At 43.1% G+C, this 16,457-nt stretch overlaps 1 protein-coding gene across 1 annotated transcript in view; it reads right to left on the reverse strand.

Moving 5' to 3' along the window:
- Positions 1–16,457, reverse strand: part of LOC137321377 (cytosolic 5'-nucleotidase 1A-like) — a 94,988-nt gene that overhangs the window by 66,473 nt on the left and 12,058 nt on the right. The window contains exon 4 of the mRNA XM_067983763.1: positions 7,562–7,684. Within this exon, the coding sequence (XP_067839864.1) occupies positions 7,562–7,684 (123 nt within the window). The remainder of the gene's footprint in view (positions 1–7,561; positions 7,685–16,457) is intronic.

The raw sequence follows: 16,457 nt of genomic DNA on the forward strand, positions 1-16,457 counted from the left end.
TTAGAGTGGTATATACAGAGGAAAGCTTGGATTTTTCTAATGTTGGGACAGCAAGGAACCGTGGTAGTTGCTAATATAGGGGTAAATGATGTAGGGAGAAATAATCTATGGGCTTTAAAAGCCACATATATGAGGATTGGCTCAAAACTCAAACATAGAGGATGCAAAGTAATGTTGTCTGGTATACTTTGATTATTTGGGAGAGATGGGGAGTTCACCAAACAAAACTGGCATGGTTTGAGAATAACAATTCCACCTTCATAAATAACTGGGAATCTTTCCAGAATAAGAAGGACCGATAAAGAAGTGGCAGGTTACAATTAAATCAAGAAAGGACAATGAGACTTGCAAAGAACATTGAGGCGGCAATAAAAAATAATTTAAACTTAGGTAGGTGGAGGGGGGCAGGGCAGGGAGGAAACATGATCCCAAACCAGACAAATCATATGGTAGAAGGCAGTCAATAGTTAAGTATGGATACAGAAACCCAGAGAGACACGCATGAACCAGTGGCAAAGAAAAGGCAGGCCTGGGGGACATGTGAGGAAACAAATCTATAATAAGATGCATATACATGAATACTAGAAGAGTTAGAAATAAGACGCTGGACCTGGGGGCTAATGTAGCAGTAGAGAACTACTATGTGGTGGGAATATCAGAAACATGGCTAAATCTAGAGGATGGAAATGAATGTAACTCAAGGGTACAGAGTGTTTAGAAAAGAAAGAGTGGACAAAAAAGGAAGTTCTTTCGCCCTATATGTCAGGGACATCTGAAAGGTAAAATAAAATGATCCTTTGGGTGGTACGATACTACAGAATGAACTACTCCATTGAAAAAAGTCCAAGCTAATATTAGGGGAATGTTATATACCACAAGATCAGCATAAGAAAGAGGATAATTTGCTCTATGAAGAAATAGATAGAGTATGAAGGGATGGGGCAGGGTAGACAGAAACATATTGTTTCTAGTGGTTGAGGGGTCTAGAATGAGGGGACACACATAAACGATTAAATGTAAAAGATTTAGGATAGAGAACAGGAGAAATCTTTTCTTTGCACAGAGTTGTGAGGCTGCAGAATGCATTACTAGGGATGGGCGGGGGTGGGGGGTTAAATTTGAAAAATAGACCATGTAAACATTTAAGAATTGGTTAAAGGAAAAGGGATATGGGAAGAGGGCAGGCACTTGGGATTAGGACTACTGCTCAATTGGAGGATAAACTCCAGCACGGACTGGTTAGGCCAAATGGCCTGTTTCCATTTCTATATAATTCTATGTATGTGAAATCAGAAAAGTTGTTTCAGTAGGAAACTTCAATCGACCTAATATAAACTGGAAAAACCCTAGTGTTTTGAGTCATAGTTGGTAAATGTAGTGCATGACTGTTTCTTGAACCAATGCATCAAGGAACCCACAAGAAGCAATGATCACTTGATCTGGTATTCGTAAATGACCCAGAAAATGTACACAAAATAGAATTTATTGGCACCCTTAAGGGCGGCAACCACAGGGTGATAAAGTTATAGAGTCAGAAATACCATGGGCCATGCATATAATTATAAAAGGACTAAATGGAATGAATTGAAGGAATAACTAAAGCAAATAGCTGGGGAGATTATTCAACAACACTTTAGTAGAAGACATGCAGAACATCTTTAAAGGGATCATGTTAAGCAAACAGGATGAATACATTCCCAAAACCAAAAAGCTCAGACGACGCAATCATGACCCTAAGTGGATTAACAAATAAATTAAAAGTGAGATAAAGAGGAAAACAGCCTAAACAAATTCTGCAGGTGGAGAATAAGAAGGGAATGAATACAACAAATTACAAAAACACGTTAAAAGGCTGATCAGTGGGGCATAGAGAAACCTAGAAAAAAGCATAGCAGTTAAGGGTGACAAAATGGACACAGTATCAGAACACCGAGGGTAATCATAGAAGGGATGAAAATTATAAAAGGTACAAACAGGCTCAAATCTGAGGACAAGCACAATATAGTAAATATTTTAAATGACTACTTACTCCAAGTATTGATGACACCAAATTGGGGGGTATAGTAAATACTGAGGAAGACTGTGACAAAATACAAGAAGACATTAATAAACTTGCAGAATAGGCGTGTAAATGGCAAATTAATTTCAATATAGATAAGTGTGAGGTGGTGCATTTTAGTGGGAGGAAAAAGGAGGCCACATATTTCTTGGAAAATGAGAGTCCAAACGGAGTAGAGGAGCAAAGGGATCTAGGGGTACACATTCACAAATCATTAAAAGTAGCAATGCAAGAAAACAAGGCCATAAAAAATTCAAACAAAGCACTGGGGTTCATTTTAAAGGAATAAAATTGAAAAGCAGGGACAATAACCTTGGTTAGACCACAAAAACAACAACAACTTGCATTTATATAGTGCCTTTAACGTAGTAAAACGTCCCAAGGTGCTTCACAGGAGCATTATCAAACAAAATTTGACACCAAGCCACATAAGGAAATATTAGGATCGGTGACCAAAAGCTTGGTCACAGAGGTAGGTTTTAAGGAGCGTCTTAAAAGGAGAGAGAGGAAGAGAGGCAGAGGGGTTTAGGGAGAGAATTGAAGAGCTTAGGGCCTAGGCAGCTGAAGGCACGGCTGCCCATCGTTGAGCAATTAAAATCGAGGATGCACAAAAGACAAGAATTGGAGGAGCGCTGAGATCTCAGAGGGTGGTAGGGCTGGAGGAGGTTACAAAGATAGGAAGGGGTGAGGCCATGGAGGGATTTGAAAACAAGGATCAGAATTTTAAAATTAAGACATTGCTGTATCAGGATCCAATGTAGGTCAGCGAGCACAGTGGTGATGGGTGAACAAGACTTGGTGCGAGTTAGGATACGGGCAGCAGAGTTTACAGAGGGTTCAAGTTGGGAGGCTGGCCAGGAGAGCATTGGAATAGTCGAGTCTAGAGGTAACAAGGGCATGGATGAAGATTTCAGCAGCAGATGAGCTGAGACAGGGGCAGAGACAGGAGATGTCACGAAGGTGGATGTAGGTGGTTTTGGTGATGGAGAGGATATGTGGTCGGAAGCTCATCTCAGGGTCAAATAGGATGCCACGGTTGTGAACGGTCCGGATCAGCCTCAGACAGTGGCCAAGGAGAGGGATGGAGTTGGTGGCTAGGGAACAGAGCTTGTGGTGGGGTCTGAAGACTATGGCTTCGGTCTTCTCAATATTTAGTTGGAGGAAATTCCTGCTGTTGGGCAAGCAGCATGACAAATCAGAAACTGTAGAGGGGTCGAGAGAGGTGATGTTGATGCAGAGCTGGGTGTCGTCAGCGTACATGCGGAACCTGATGCTGTGTTTTCGGGTGGTGTTGCCGAGGGGCAGCATGTAGATGAGAAATAAGAGGGGGCCAAGGATAGAGCCTTGGAGTACTGTGTACAGTTATGGTCTCCATATTACAGAAAGGATACAGAGGTACTAGAGAAGGTGCAAAAAGGATTTACAAGGGTGATACCAGAATTGAGATCTTATAACTATCAAGAAAGATTGAATGGGCTGGACTCTTTTCCCCAGAAAAGAGAAGGCTGAGGGGTGACCTATTGGAGGTCTTTAAAATTATGATGGGGTTTGTTGAGGTAGGTGTAGAGAAGATGTTTCCACTTGAAGGGAGTCCAAAACTAAGAGTCATAAATATAATATAGTCACTAATAAAGAATTCAGGAGAAACTTCTTTACCCAGAGAGTGGTTAGAATGTGGAACTTGCTACCACAAGTAGTAGTTGTGGCGAATAGCATGGATGCCTTTAAGGGGAAGCTAGATAAGTACATGAGGGGGAAAGTAATAGAAGATAGGGTTAGATGAAGTAGGGTGGGAGGAGGCTCGTATGGAGCACATATACTGCAAAGGCCAGTTGGACCGAATGTCCTGTTTCTGTGCTACAAATTCTATGTATTCAGAAGGGAAGACGAGCAATATGCCCTCCTCAAAGATATCCCAAGTAAAATCAATTAGGGTAATTTTGACTTTGGCAAAACAGGCAATATCCCGATTTTCAGGGAGAGATGTATAATGGATATCGCCCATTTTACACTATTACCCAAAAGTCAAAATTACCTGCAATGACTTTGTTATGAGATGAAATCACAGAAAGGTTTAAAGGGCTCAAAACAAATAAATCCTCAGAGATAGATACTATTCATCCCAGGGTATTGAGAGAGGCTGAGAAGGAAATTTGAGGGATTGATAATAATTACAGTATATCTGCTAGTACCTTTCTAGTGTCCACTGAATCCCTCATAAACAGGTTAAATTAATTAGTGCCCGTATTCAAAAAGGGTGACTAAACAGACACAGGTAACTACAGACTCGTTAGTCTTATTTCCGATCCATGTAAAATAATGGAATTGATTATCAGGATTGAATTAAGGATCATCTGGACAATGAGGATCATCTGCGTAATAACAAACTAGTAAACAGCAGTCACATGGATTCAGAAGGGGAAGATCCTGACTGACCAACCTCCTCAACTTCTTCAAGTAAGTAACAAGACAAATGGACTGTGGACAGGCCTAAAACAAGGTTTACCTTGACTTCCAAAAGGCTTTGTTAAACATAGAAACATAGAAAATAGGAGCAGGAGTCGGCCATTCGGCCCCTCAAGCCTGCTCCGTCATTCAATATGATCAAGGCTGATCCTCTATCTCAGTACCATATTCCCACTCTCTCCCCATACCCCTTGATGCCTTTTGTGTCTAGAAATCTATCTAGCTCCTTCTTAAATATATTTAGTGACTTGGCCTCCACAGCCTTCTGTGATAGAGAATTCCACAGGTTCACCACCCTCTGAGTGAAGAAATTTCTCCTCATCTCAGTCCTAAATGTCCTACCACATATCCTGAGACTGTGACTCCTCGTTCTGGAACCCCAGCCAGGGGAAACATCCTCCCTGCATCCAGTCTGTCTAGCCCTGTCAGAATTTTATATGTTTCAATGAGATCCCCTCTCATTCTTCTAAACTCTAGTGAATACAGGCCTAGTCGACCCAATCTCTCTTCATACGACAGTCCAGCCATCCCAAGAATCAATCTGGTGAACCTTCGCTGCACTCCCTCTATGGCAAGTATATCCTTTCTTAGGTAAGGAGACTAAAACTGCACACAATACTCCAGGTGTGGTCTCACCAAGGCCCTGTATAACTGTAGTAAGACATCCTTGCTCCTGTACTCAAATTCTCTTGCAATGAAGGCCAACATACCATTTGCCTTCCTAACTGCTTGCTGCACCTGCATGTTTGCTTTCAGTGACTGGTGTACAAGGACACCCAGGTCCCTTTGTACATCAATATTTCCCAATCTATCACCATTTAAATAATACTCTGCCTTTCTGTTTTTCCTTCTGAAGTGGATAACTTCACATTTATCCACGTTACACTGCAACTGCCATGTATTTGCCCATTCACTCAACTTGTCTAAACCGCCTTGAAGCCTCTTTGCATCCTTCTCACAACTCACGATCCCACCTAGTTTTGTGTTGTCAGCAAACTTGGAAATATTACATTTGGTTTCCTCATCCAAATCATTGATATATATTGTGAATAGCTGGGGGCCAAGCACTGATCCCTGCAGTACCCCCACTTGTCACTGTCTGCCACCCCGAAAAAGACCCATTTATTCCTACTCTGTTTCCTGTCTGTTAACCAATTTTCAATCCATGCCAATCCCATGTGCTTCAATTTATGTCTGACTTTATCAAAGGCTTTCTGAAAATCCAAATAAACCACATCCACTGGTTCTCCCTTATCTATTCTACCAGTTACACCCTCAAAAAATTCCAGTAGTTTTGTCAAACTCGATTTCCCTTTCATAAATCCATGTTGACTTTATCTAATCCCGTTGATATTTTCTAAGTGTCCTGTTATCACATCCTTTATAATAGATTATAGCATTTTCCCTACTATTGATGTTAGGTTAACCAGTCCGTAGATCCCTGTTTTCTCTCCCTCCTAATGCATCCACTATTTCCATGGCTACTTCTTTCAGTACTCTGGGATGCAGATTATCAGGCCCTGGGGATTTATTAGCTTTCAGTCTTGTTAAAGTTAAAGTTCCAAGTGAAAGGCTACTAATTATACTCAAAGCTTTAGGGATTGAGGCCAAATGCTGCAATTAATAAGAAATTGACTGAAAGGTAGGAAACAACCTGTACACATTACAACAGGAGTTATTTTAGAGTGGAGGGGACAAACTACTGAGGTCAATGCCTCAGGGCTCACCATTTCAAATGTATATATAAATGACCTAGATTCAGAAATTCAATGTAAAGTGATCAAATTTACAGATGACATTAAATTAGAAGGGGCAGTGGAATCAGTGTCAGCAACTCAGAAATTACAGAATATTGGGCAAAATATGGCAGATGAATCTTTGGTTGTGAATCTTTGGAATTCTCTACCCTAGAGGGCTGTGGATGCTGAGTCATTGGATATATTCAAGGCTGAGATGGATAGATTTTTAGACTCTAGGGGAATCAAGGGATATGGGGATTGGGTGGGAAAGTGGAGTTGAGGTCGAAGATCAGTCATGATCTGATTGAATCGCGGAGCAGGCTCAAGGGGCCGTATGGCCTATTCCTGCTCCTGTTTCTTATGTAGGTAAAATTTAATGCAGATGGTGTAAAGTACTGCAGATAGGAAGGAAATATAGACAACACTCATTCTCCATACACAATGCTGAAATAGCTAAGGATGAAGTCAAAAGAGACCCAAGAGTCTTAGTAGACTTGACATGAAACATTTCCAACCAATGCAGAGCAGCAATCAACAAAGCCAATAGGATGTTGAACTACATAGCCGAAATAGTAGAATATAAGTCAGAGGAGATAATAATCACATTTTATAGTCCTGCGGTCTGACCAGAACCAGTTCTGGTTGGCAAGAAGCAAAAGAGACATTCAAGCTCTGTAGGCAATGCAGAGATGAACCATGAGGCAGATCCCTTGTGTCATAGGTCTGAGTTATAAGGAAGGACTGGAGAAGCCTGGGCCTTTCAGCCTAAAAAGGAGGTGCCTGAAAGATGATCTTATTTAGGGGTATACAAGATTGTTAGGGGTACTGAAAACCTGGAATATAACTTTAAATTAAAGTATGGGAATCGAACAAGAGAAGACAGGTTCAAGCTAGTAAGAGATAATTTTAGAACTGTTATCAGGAAATTCTTCACACAGAGTAACACACATGAGAAATAGACTTCCGATAGAGCAGCGGAGGCATAAACCCTGGAATCATTTAAGAAATAATTGGATGTCACAATGGGAGGATGTTAGAATTTCTCCGGATGGATGAATTAAGAAAGAATGAATGACCTTCCTCATCCATAATTATCTTGTGATTTTTTGAACAGTTTATTCTGATTAAACCTCCAGACCCTAGCATGCATATTCTATGTAGCATTTTGATATCTAAGGGGTAATTATGATGGTTGTAGTTCCTTAACATCCATGCTGCAGGATGTCTTAACATTGAAACTTTAGGATATACAGATACAACTTCTATTTCTGCAATTTATTGTTTTTTTCACCCTTACCTTCACTTAGTGCTTTTGCAACTTTTACAGGATCCGATGAAAGGTACAAGTTGGTGTTATATGCTTTTAGATAATTGATTGGACTTGTTCCACCTGTCATACAAAATCTTTCAATTGACAAACCTAAAAAAAAATAAAAATAGCAATTTAAAACTGTATCTTCATTTTAGATTGTTTACTTAATTAATTAATGTTAAGATAAATTAACTAAACTAATGTTATTGCATTCCAGTATGATATGAAATCTATCACAAAACGATAACAAAGTGCAATTTTTCCCTCTCCAATTACTGCTATATTTCTGCCATAAATATACTGCACATATTCAGTTATTTAGTCTTTTTGCAAAACTAAACATTGACATCAATGCTGTGACTTGTACAGTTAAGGAATTTAATGCTGACGTGGCTTAAAGTTTAATACTTTGTCTTCACTAAGATTTTCAAGGTGACACCCAGCTACATTTGGAGAGAGGTAAAAGGCAGCTTACAACATAATGTGGAATAGAACTATGAAACCATAGATGTTTACAGCACAGAAGCAGACCATTTAGCCCATTGTGTCTGTGTCTCTTTGATAGAGCAATCTAAAACTAACCCACACCCCCATTCTCTCCCCATAACATTATATCTTCCTCTGCTTCAAATATTTATCCATTTTTTCCTTAAAAAATACAATTGTCTCATCCTCAAGCACCCGGAGGAAAAACATTCCATGATCGAAAAACCCAGCGTAACAAAATTCTCCTAACCTCTCTCCTCACTCTTTAATGGCAATTTTAAATTGATGACCACTCTTCACCAACTCCCCTATTCATTCTATCTGAACACTTCATAATTTTAAAAAACTCTTAAATGTGCTTTTAGACTTCTCAGCTCCAGTGGAAATAGTCCCAGTATCTCAAATCTCTTCTCTTAGCTTTAGTTTCCCATTCCTGGCACCTTCTTGGTAAATCTACACTGTATGCAATCTATGGCTTTAATGTCCTTTCTATAATGGGGCACACAAAAACCATATACAAAAACAATAACAACTTGCACTTATATAGTGACTTTAATGTAGAAAACCATCCCAAGGCACTTCCCAGAAGCATAATCAGGCAAAAATACTTGCAGAGCCAAAGAAAGACATTAGGAGGAGTGGTTACAGAGATGGATTTTAAGGAGGCGAGGGAGGTGGAGAAGTTTAGGAAGGGAATTCCAGAGTGTAGGGCTTAGATGGTTGAAGGCATGGCTGTCAATGATGGGGTAAAGGGAGTGGAATGCACAAGAGGTTAGAGTCAGAGGAACGGCAAGTCTTTGGAAGGTTGTAGGGCTGGATGAATTCATAGAGATAGGGAGTGCACAGTACTCTAAATGTGACCTAAGAAATGTTTTGTAAAAATTTATCATTACGTTTTGTACTTTATGCCTGTATTTATAAAACTCAAAACGATTAATCTTTTTAAGGCTTCATCTACCTGCGCTCGCACTTTCAGGGTGTTACATAGGAACATGAATAGGTCATTCAGCCCCTCGAACCCATTCCACCATTCAATGAGATAATGGCTGATCTGTATCCAAATTCCATCCATCCACCTTGGCTCCCTATCCCTTATTACCCTTGGCTAGCCAAAGTCTATCGATCTCAGATTTACAATTATTAATTGAGCTGGCATCTACTGCTTGTTTGGGAGAATTCCACACTTCTACCATCTTTTGCAAAAAGAAGTGTTTCCTTAGTTCTCTCCTGAATGGCCTAGCTCTGATTTTAAGGTTATGTCCCCTTGTCCTAGACCCACCCCCACTCCCCACCCCCACCAACAGAAAAAAATTCTACCTGCCATATCAATTCCTTTCAAAATCCTAAAAACCTCAATCAAATCACTCCTTAACCTTCTATAAACCAGGGAATACAAGCTTAGTTTATGTAATCTCTCCTCATAGTCTAACCCTTGGAACCCTGGTAACATTCTGGTGAATCTGTGCTGCCTCCTTCCAAGGCCAATATATCAGGGGCTAAATTCGATAACCACCAAATCTGGGCGTGGGGGTCGCAGTGCACAATTAACTCGCACCCGGTCGTTGCGATGTAGGTAGCACGTGAGATTCGTGCTGCCTGGTCATTTACCTGATTCCTGCGTGCAGCCAGCGCTGCCTGCACTGTTGAGTGGCTGCACGCACCAGCAGGGGGCCCGATATGGGGCGTGGTCAACACTACTTAAAAGCAGCCTGCACCTCTTAAAGGGAAAGTGCACAATCAATGCAATCGGTGGAGGAGGACAAGTGGAATGGCTGGGCCTACAAGAGAGCGCGCGTCAAGGTTCTCCGATGAGGCACTGGAGGGCTTGGTGGATGAGGTGGACGCACGGAGGGCCATTCTGTACCCGCAGGGTGGCAAGAGACCCTCCAGACAACAGATGCGGTAGCAATGGGAGGTGAATGCCAGGAGCATTGCACCACGCACATAGAATCATAGCAAATTTATGGCACAGAAGGCCATTCGGCCCATCATGTCCGCGTAGCTGAAAATGAGCCACCCAGCCTAATCCCACTTTCCAGCACTTCGTCCATAGCCTTGTAGGTAACGGCACTTCAGGTACACATCCAGGTACTTTTCAAATGAGTTGAGGTTTCTGCCTCTACCACCTTTTCAGGCAATGAGTTTCAGACCCTTACCACCCTGTGGGTGAAAAAAAATTTCCTCTGCTCCCCTCTAATCCTTCTACCAATCACTTTAAATCTATGTCCCTTGGTTATTGACCTCTCTGCTAAGGGAAATAGGTCCTTCCTATCCACTCTATCTAGGCCCCTCATAATTTTGTACGCCTCAATTAAATCACTCCTCAGCCTCCTCTGTTCCAAAGAGAACAACCCCAGCCTATCCAATCTTTCCTCATAGCTAAAATTCTCCAGTCCTGGCAACATCCTCATAAATCTCCTCTGTACCCTCTCTAGTGCAATTACATCCTTCCTGTAATGGGGTGACCAGAACTGTACACAGTACTCAAACTGTGGCCCAACCAGTGTTTTATACAGTTGCAGCATAACCTCCCTGCTCTTATATTCTATGCCTCGGCTAATAAAGGAAAATATTCCATATGCCTTCATAACCACTTTATCTACGTGTCCTGCTACCTTCAGGGATCTGTGCACATGCACTCCAAGGTCCCTCACCTCCTCTACACCTTTCAGTATCCTCCCATTTATTGTGTATTCCCTTGCCTGTTGCCCTCCCCAAATGTATTACATCACTTCTCCGGACTGAATTCCATTTGCCACTTTTCTGCCCACCTGACCAGTCCATCGATATCTTCCTACAGTCTACAGCTTTCCTCCTTACTATCAACCACACGGCCAATTTTTGTATCATCTGCAAACTTCTTAATCATGCTCCCTACATTTAAGTCCAAATCATTAATATATATCACAAAAAGCAAGCGACCTAGTACTGAGCACTGCGGAACCCCACCGGAAACAGCCTTCCAGTCACAAAAACACCCGTCGACCGTTACCCTTTGCTTCCTGCCACTGAGCCAATTTTGGATCCAACTTGCCACTTTCCCTTGGATCCCTTGGGCTTGTACATTTCTGACCAGTCTGCCATGTGGGACCTTGTCAAAAGCCTTGCTAAAATCCATGTAGACTACATTAAATGCACTACGCTCATCTACCCTCCTTGTTACCGCCTCAAAAAATTCAATCAAGTTAGTCTGGCACGACCTTCCCTTAACAAATCCGTGCTGACTGTCCTTGATTATTCTGTGCCTTTCTAAGTGACGGTTTATCCTGTCCCTCAGAATTGATTCCAATAATTTGCCCGCCACCAAGGTTAGACTGACTGACCTGTAATTACTCAGTCTATCCCTCCCTCCCTTTTTAAACAATGTCACGTTAGCAGTCCACCAATCCTCCGGCACCACGCCTGTATCCAGTGAGGATTGGAAAATGGTGGTCAGAGCCTCTGCTATTTCCTTCCTTGCTTCTTTTAATAGCCTGGGATACATTTAATCCGCCCTGGTGATTTATCTACTTTCAAAGATGCTAATCCCCTTAATACTTCCTCTCTCACTAAGTTTATCCCTTCCAATGTCACACTCCTCCTCAACTACAATGTCTCCATCAACCCCCTCTTTTGTGAAGACAGACACAAAGTATTCATTAAGAACCAGACCAACATCTTCCGCCTCCACACATAGGTTACCTTTTTGGTCTCTAATAGGCCCAACTCTTTCCTTAGTTATCCTCTTGCTTTTAATATATTTATAAAACATCTTTGGGTTTTCCCTGATTTTACTTGCCAGTACTTTTTCACACCCTCTCTTTGCTTTCCTAATTTCCTTTTTAATTTCACCCCGGCACTTTTTAGACTCCTCTAGGCTTTCTGTCATATTGAGTTCTCGGTGTCTGACATAAGCTTTCCTTTCTTTTTTTGCCTTATCTTACCCTGTATGCTCCTTGACATCCAGGGGGCTCTAGATTTGGCAGCCCCACCCTTTTTCTTTGTGAGAACATGTTTACTGTGAACCCCTTGAATCTTCCCCTTGAATGCCTCCCACTGCTCTGACACTGATTTACCTTCAAATAGCTGTTTCCAGTCCACTTTTGCTAAATCACTTCTTAGCTTGGTAAAATTGGCCTTTCCCCAATTGAGAACTTGAACTCCTGTTCTATCTTTGTCCTTTTCCATAACTATGCTAAAACTAACTGAATTATGATCACTACCACTAAAATACTCTCCCACTGATATTCCTTCCTCCAGCCCAGCCTCATTTCCTAGAACTAAATCCAGAACTAACCCCTCTCTTGTTGGGCTTGCTACGTACTGTCTGCAGCCTATGCCGACATGGTGCAGTCTGAAGCCCGGCCCTCCCATCCCAGAGCTGCTCGAAGTCATCCTCCACCTGCACATCTCCTCAATTGAAGATCAGCAGCCTTCCTCCACCAATGCTCCAGCCACTGGGGTTGCACCTCATAGGAGCACTAGGAAAGGTAAAGTCACACGAACGAAAGGCACTAAGGAAATGCACAGGGTATAGTGTAATGTTGTATACATGATTTCATGTGTAAGTTTATAAATTTGTGTTTGAAGTCGCAGTTGGTGATGGTTTTCATTTATGCAATGAGCTGAGGGAGGAAGCAATGTGTAATCATAAGGACGATGATTTGATGGTCATGTTGGCGACTTGGGAGGTGTCAGTGAGGTTACTGATATCGCTCATGAATAAGGTGAGAGCCAAGCAGACAGGGCCTGTGAACCTTGTTGCCTCCTTAACTCATCCTCCACTTCCTCGTCCGTCTCCTCCTCCTCCGCCTCTTCCTCTGCCTCAGGGTCTTGCTGGATAGGCGGTGGCAAGGGCTGTTCCCTCATAAGGGAGAGGTTGTGCAGCATGCAGCATTCAACGACGAATCTTGACACCCGCTCAACACAGAACTGCTGGGCTCCTCCAGAATGGTGCAGGCAGCAGATGCGTTGCTTGAGGATGCCTATGGTGTGCTTGATGATGTTCCGTGTGGCCGCTTGGCTCTTGTTGTAGGCCTGCTCTGCACCTGTGCACGCGTTCCTGACCGGAGTCATGAGCCACCTCTCGAGGGGGTAGCCCTTGTCGCCCAGTAGCCAGCCTTTGGCTTGCCAAGCCGGTTGAAAGATAGGTGGGATGTTGGACTGCCATATAATGAAGGAGTCATGACTGCTGCCAGGGTAGTGGGCACTGATCTGCAAGATACGCTGTGTGTGGTCGCACACCAACTGCACATTGAGGGAGTTCATGAAGAAGACCGAGTTGACATGTGGAGCACACATGGCAATATGCGTGCAGTCAATGGCACCCTGCACCATGGGGAAGCCTTGTGCTCACTCATTCTGCTTCTCTCTGTCAAGCTGGAACATTATGAATCTGTTGCACAGCTCATAAAGTGCCTCAGTGACCTCCCTTATGCAGCAGTGCACTGCAAACTGCGAGATGTTGCACATATCACCAACAGTGGCCTGAAAGGATCCAGAGCCGTAAAAGTTCAACACCAGGGTTACCTTCACAGCCACAGGCAATGCTGTCCTTGCCCCGCTCAGTCACGACCTCTTTCGTGAACCGCAGCTGTCAGATGCACTGATCTTCACTCAGGTTGAGGTAAAAGAATTGGTCCCTGAAGGCCCTCATTGGATACGGCCTCCTGCTCAGTGCCCTGCGCCTCCTCCTCCCTCTCCTTGCAGCTTGACCTGCTCTGCGTGGGCTCTCTGCAAGCTATCAGTCATGTTCAATGCCCAGCGGGAGCCCTAGCAGGCCACCTATGGTTGGGAGAGTCCCGAGAGCGGGAAGAGAGTCCGAGAGGTGAACGCAGTGTAAATCTAAGGCAAGTCATGGCAGCTGAGCTCGCACCCATGATATGCTCCTCCTGCGCTAGGTGGGAAGTCATGGACGCTACAGGTGTCCCTGGTGATCATGTGTACGGGAAGTGTGTCCAGCTGCAGTTGCTGACTAACCGTATTTCGGAGCTGGATCTGCGGGTGGATTCACTGTGGAGCATCCGCGATGCTGAGATTATCATGGATAGCACGTTCAGTGAGGTAAAGATTACACAGGAAGAAAGGAAATGGGTGACCGCCGGGCAGAGTAAAAGGACTAGGCAGGTAGAGCAGGAGTCCCCTGGGGCCATCTCCCTCTCAAACAGATATTGCGCTTTGGATACTGTTGGGGGAGATGGCTTATCAGGGGAAAGCAGCAAGAGCCAAGTTCGTGGCACCACGGGTGGCTCTGCTGCACAGGAGGGGAGGAATAAGAGTGGCAGGGATATATTGATAGGGGATTCAATTCTAAGGGGAACAGATAGGCGTTTCTGTGGCCGCAAACGTGACTCCAGGATGGTATGTTAGGGTCAAGGATGTCACAGAGCGGCTGCAGGGCATTCTGGAGGGGGGAGGGTGAACAGCCAGTAGTCGTGGTCCATATCAGTACCAACGACATAGGTAAAAAGAGGGATGAGGTCCTGCAAGGTGAATTGAAGGAGTTAGGAGATAAATTAAAAAGCAGGACCTTAAAGGTAGTGATCTCAGGATTACTACCAGTGCCACGTGCTAGTGAGTATAGGAACAGGAGAATAGACCAGACGAATGCGTGGCTGCAGGAATGTTGTAGGAGGGAGGGATTTAGATTCCTGGGACATTGGGACTGGTTCTGGGGAAGGTGGGACCTGTACAAGTGGGATGGGTTACACCCGAGCAGGACGGGGACCAATGTCCTCCCAGGGGTGTTTACTAGTGCTGTTGGGGAAGGTTTAAACTAGAATGTCAGGGGAATGGGAACCTGAGCAGGGAGACAGAGGAGGGGGAAACAAGGATACAAACAAAAGACAGAAAGGGAAGAAGCAATAGTGGAAGGCAGAGAAAACAAGGGCGATAAACAAATAGGGCCACAGTGCAAAATAAAACTAAGATGACTAGCAATCTTAAAAAGACAAGTCTAAAGGCATTGAACTTTAATGCGTGGAGCATTCGCAGTAAGGTAGATGAATTAACAGTGCAGATTGATATTAACGGTTATGATATAGTTGCAATTACGGAGACATGGCTGCAGGGTGACCAAGGATGGGAACTGAACATCCAGGGGTATTCAATATTTAGGAAGGACAGGCAAAAAGGGAAAGGAGGTGGGGTAGCGTTGTTAGTAAAGGAGGAAATTAATGCAATAGTGAGGAAGGATATTGGCTTGGAAAATCATGATGTGGAATCTGTATGGATGGAGCTAAGAAACACCAAGGGGCAGAAAACACTGTTGGGGGTTGTCTATAGGCCCCCAAACAGTAGTGGAGATGTAGGGGAGGGCATTAAACAGGAAATTAGAGACGCATGCAAGAATGGTACAATTATAATCATGGGTGACTTTAATCTACATATAGATTGGTCAAACCAAATTAGCAATAATACAGTGGGGGAGGAATTCCTGGAGTGTGTACGTGATGGTTTTCAAGACCAATACGTTGAGGAACCAACTAGAGAACAGGCAATCCTAGACTGGGTATTGTGCAATGAAAAAGGATTAATTAACAATCTTGTTGTGCGGGGTCCCTTAGGGAAGAGCAACCATAACATGATAGAATTCCTCATTAAGATGGGGAGTGAAGTAGTTGAATCCGAAACTAGGGTCCTGAATCTAAATAAAGGAAATTATGAAAGTATGAGGTGCGAGTTGGCTATGATAGATTGGGGAACTTTACTAAAAGGGATGATGGTAGATAGGCAATGGCTAATATTTAAAGAACGTGTGCAGGAATTACAACAATTATACATTCCTGGCACAAAACTAAAACAGGAAAGGTGGCTCAACCGTGGCTTACAAAAGAAATTAGGGATAGTATTAGATCCAAAGAGGAGACATATAAAATTGCCAGAAAAAGCAGCAAGACTGAGGAATGGGAGCAGTTCAGAATTCAGCAAAGGAGGACAAAGAGATTGATTAAGAGGGGAAAAATAGATGATGAAAGTAAATTAGCAGGGAACATAAAAACTGACTGTAAAAGCTTCTATAAATATGTCAAGAGAAAAAGATTAGTGAAGACAAATGTAGGTCCCTTACAGTCAGAAATGGGGGAAATTATAATGGGGAACAAAGAAATGGCAGAACAATTAAACACATACTTTGGTTCTGTCTTCACAAAGGAGACGACAAAAAACCTGCCAGAAATGTTAGGGAACCAAGGGTCTAGTGAGAGGGAGGAACTGAAGGAAACCAGTATTCGTAAAAAAAATTGTGCTAGGGAAATTAATGGGGCTAAAGGCTGACAAATCCCCAGGGCCTGATAATCTACATCCCAGAGTACCAAAGGAAGTGGCCCTGGAAATAGTGGATGCATTGGTGATCATCTTTCAAAATTCTATAGACTCTGGAACAGTTCCTACAGATTGGAGAGTGGCAAATGTAACC

Source organism: Heptranchias perlo, chromosome 5 (genome assembly GCF_035084215.1).
Source record: "Heptranchias perlo isolate sHepPer1 chromosome 5, sHepPer1.hap1, whole genome shotgun sequence".
NCBI classification, from domain to species: Eukaryota; Metazoa; Chordata; class Chondrichthyes; order Hexanchiformes; family Hexanchidae; genus Heptranchias; species Heptranchias perlo.